Source organism: Elaeis guineensis, chromosome 8 (assembly GCF_000442705.2).
Source record: "Elaeis guineensis isolate ETL-2024a chromosome 8, EG11, whole genome shotgun sequence".
NCBI classification, from domain to species: Eukaryota; Viridiplantae; Streptophyta; class Magnoliopsida; order Arecales; family Arecaceae; genus Elaeis; species Elaeis guineensis.
The window spans coordinates 116,201,887-116,205,035 of record NC_026000.2 but is presented as its reverse complement, the minus strand read 5'-3'; the positions used below and the strand labels follow the sequence as shown (position 1 = coordinate 116,205,035).

At 44.5% G+C, this 3,149-nt stretch overlaps 1 protein-coding gene across 1 annotated transcript; it reads right to left on the bottom strand.

Moving 5' to 3' along the window:
- Window positions 1-512: 512 nt before the first annotated feature.
- LOC105035716 (chalcone synthase 3-like) lies at window positions 513-2,727 on the bottom strand. The gene is made up of 2 exons (XM_010911386.3): window positions 2,467-2,727; window positions 513-1,798 (listed from the first exon to the last, which is right to left on the bottom strand). The coding sequence occupies exons 1-2, from the start codon at window positions 2,645-2,647 to the stop codon at window positions 798-800; spliced, it is 1,182 nt and encodes a 393-aa protein (XP_010909688.2). The 5' UTR covers window positions 2,648-2,727; the 3' UTR covers window positions 513-797.
- Between the last annotated feature and the right edge of the window lie 422 nt (window positions 2,728-3,149).

Here is a 3,149-nt window from a genome sequence, read left to right as displayed (position 1 = left end):
AAAAAGGAAAAAAAAAAAAAAAAAATCCCATAGTGCAGATGTGACTGGTTCACAAAAGTCAAAGATGACCGAATCATGTTTATTTTCAAAGCTCCGAAACCTTCTCGAGTTTTTTTACAAAAAAAGGAAAAAAGAAAACTTCTCTTGTTTTGACCAGTCAAATGAAACAGGATCTGCCAGTTTTCTTGGTTAGTAACAGTATCTGTTACTTTTGACGCATGTCACGATCAGCAGACAATACCTACTAGCTAGGCTTTGTCCAGCAGAATTTTGAGACTGGTTCCTTCACGTCTTGCCTTGCAAGAACATACTACGAATTTGCAAGGATATATTCTAGCAGAAATGACACGTTTTTATATTTTTGAAAGGTTTTGATTCTATACCATGTGCCATTTGTGTTGATCATTACCCATTTAGAGGTCTAGAAAAGGAAAGCTAAGAAAACAACCATTACACATGAGCAAAAACCATTAAGCTAGTACAATCATCTCAGATACTGTACTCTCCTTGGCTTCACTTGACACTATAGGGAGGGTGAGTCCTTCAAAATAGTATTAATACAGAGAAAAACAGTACACAAGATATAGCAATAGAATACCACTTGTATTTTAACAAATCTCATCAAATTTCATACTTCTTAAAACAATTAGAGCTTAACACTCTCTTTGTCCCACCAAAACATAATATTAAAATATCAACTGTAAAATGAAACATAGAAATCATCCACTAGACCATGCAGAAGTGCGGAGGGTCACAATTAGAGCCATTCGTTGAGGCACAGGCAGAGCTTACAGAGCTCAACGGGAAGCAATGGGCATGCTGTGCAGCACTACAGTCTCGACCGTGAGGCCCGGCCCGAACCCAAAGAGTACTCCCCACTCCAACCCCTCGCCGGTCGTCGCCAACCCTTCCTCCGTTGACCTCCTCCTCATCTCGTCGAGTATAAACAGCACACAAGCACTCGACATGTTCCCATATTCCTTCAGCACCTCCCTTGTTGCCCTCATCTTCTCTTTCTTGAGCCCCACCTTCTCCTCCACCTGATCTAGTATTGCCGGTCCTCCTGGGTGTGCCACCCAAAAAATAGAGTTCCAGTCATTGATCCCAATTGGCCGTAGAGCCTGAACCAAACTCTTCTCGATGTTCTTCGATATCAGCCCAGGCACATCCTTCAGTAGGTGGAAGGTAAGCCCCACTTCTCTCAAGTGACCATCGATGGCTCCTTCAGAATCAGGGAGGATGGTCTGGCTAGCTGAGATAAGTTGGAAAAGCGGTCGTTCGATGGCTAGATCGGGATCGGCGCCGACGATCAGGGCTGCAGCACCATCACCGAAGAGCGCCTGACCAACAAGGCTATCAAGGTGGGACTCGGAAGGGCCTCGGAAGGTGACAGCAGTGATCTCGGAGCAAACAACAAGAACACGAGCACCGCGGTTGTTTTCGGCAAGATCCTTTGCAAGGCGGAGCACAGTGCCACCGGCAAAGCAACCCTGTTGGTACATCATGAAGCGGTTGATGGAGGGGCGAAGGCCGAGCAGCTTGGTAAGCTGGTAGTCGGCCCCGGGCATGTCAACGCCACTGGTAGTGCAGAAGATGAGATGGGTGATCAGGGACTTGGGCTGGCCCCACTCCTTGATGGCCTTGGTAGCTGCCTCCTTGCCAAGCTTCGGGACCTCGACGACCACCAGATCCTGTCGGGCATCCAGTGATGGAGCCATGTATGCACACATGTTGGGATTCTCCTTCAGGATCTCCTCTGTAAGGTGCATGTAGCGCTTGCGGATCATTGACTTGTCACCTGCCATAGATCGGTTGTTGCAGTTTCAGTAATTATATATTGCACTAGTTCATGGATTTTAATCTAACTAGTTAAGGGATGCAAAATTTTTCTCTATTTGTTTTTTTGGTGATATTCAGTTTTCTCTCATTAAAAAAAAAAAAAATTCCATTACAAGGAAGAACATTGAAGAGCATGCACTACTAAGAGAGTATTGCTGCAGTTATGATAACAATTATATGAATTAATGTTCTAATTTAGAAGCCTATTATAATATGGTAGGTCAGAAAAAGTTGACATTTTCTTCTTTGCCTGTTTAGCATTACACACCATGACACCTGCAAAACAATCCTTTATCCATTTATTAGGGAGCCATTATAAAATTACCTTTCATGACTGCAAATTCCAATTATCTGAAGTGTAACTTTATTCAGAATTCTGGTAAATCTAAAAGCCCAAGGTCATTCTCGCTGTGGAAGAGCTCAGCTCATTCCTAATCCAGTTTGGCACTACGTGCTGCGTCTTAGCTCATTAATCTTTATTTATATCACCAAAAACTCACTTCTTGAATGGATGGACTCTCACTCAGTACTCAAATCGAACTTAATGTGCACTCTCTTTATCACTTTTCCTCCACCCCATGCAAGCTTATTGAACATAAATAGACATGCATATAGCTATAGACTTACACATTCTCTTAAATTTCTCCTTGAGGTCGTCGAGATGCTCGCTGTTGGTGATTCGAAAATAGTAATCGGGGTAGTCGGCCTGGTACACGACATTAGCAGGGGTGGCGGTGCCGATGGCGAGCACCGTCGCCGGTCCCTCGGCCCTCTGAGCCTGACGGATCTCCTCCACGGTCGTCGACATGGTTTCTTCAACGAAAATTTAGCTCGAAGAGGAGAGAAATAATATAAGAGGAAGAGCTTCGAATGCTGAGAGAGGAGAGCAGTGGTGGAACGCAAGGGGTGAGATCGTGAGGCTTTATAGGAGCTGGAGCGGGTAGGTTGGGACCTTGCGAGCGAATAGCGGATGGGTCAACACATGGTGTTTGGCGGAGCGGTCCAAGGCTTGGTGGGTGCCGTCCCCCTGCCCCACACTACGTGGTATACACGTTAATAATGGGTAGCTGGAGCATGAGGTTTCTTAACCCCATCACCATCCCGGGGGACGTTTATCATAAAAATCACCGGGGCGTCCGGAACCAATGGTTAAGTGGATTTGACTGTTGACTTGAGAAGCATTATTGAAGAGTTTTTTTTTTTGTTTTGATAGGAAAATATTGAGAGGCAATATTGAAGAGTGTTAAATGTGTTATGAATTACTTGATCCACTGAAGTGAAATTTCAAAGATCTAGATACTTTGGTAGCA

What these genes read in the sequence shown, in the direction of transcription:
- LOC105035716 (XM_010911386.3), bottom strand. Translation starts at nt 2,647, where the DNA reads ATGTCGACGACCGTGGAGGAGATCCGTCAGGCTCAGAGGGCCGAGGGA. An exon ending in GGAGAAATTTAAGAGAATGT is followed by an intron (nt 1,799 to 2,466) that starts GTAAGTCTATAG and finishes GATCTATGGCAG; the next exon opens with GTGACAAGTCAATGATCCGC.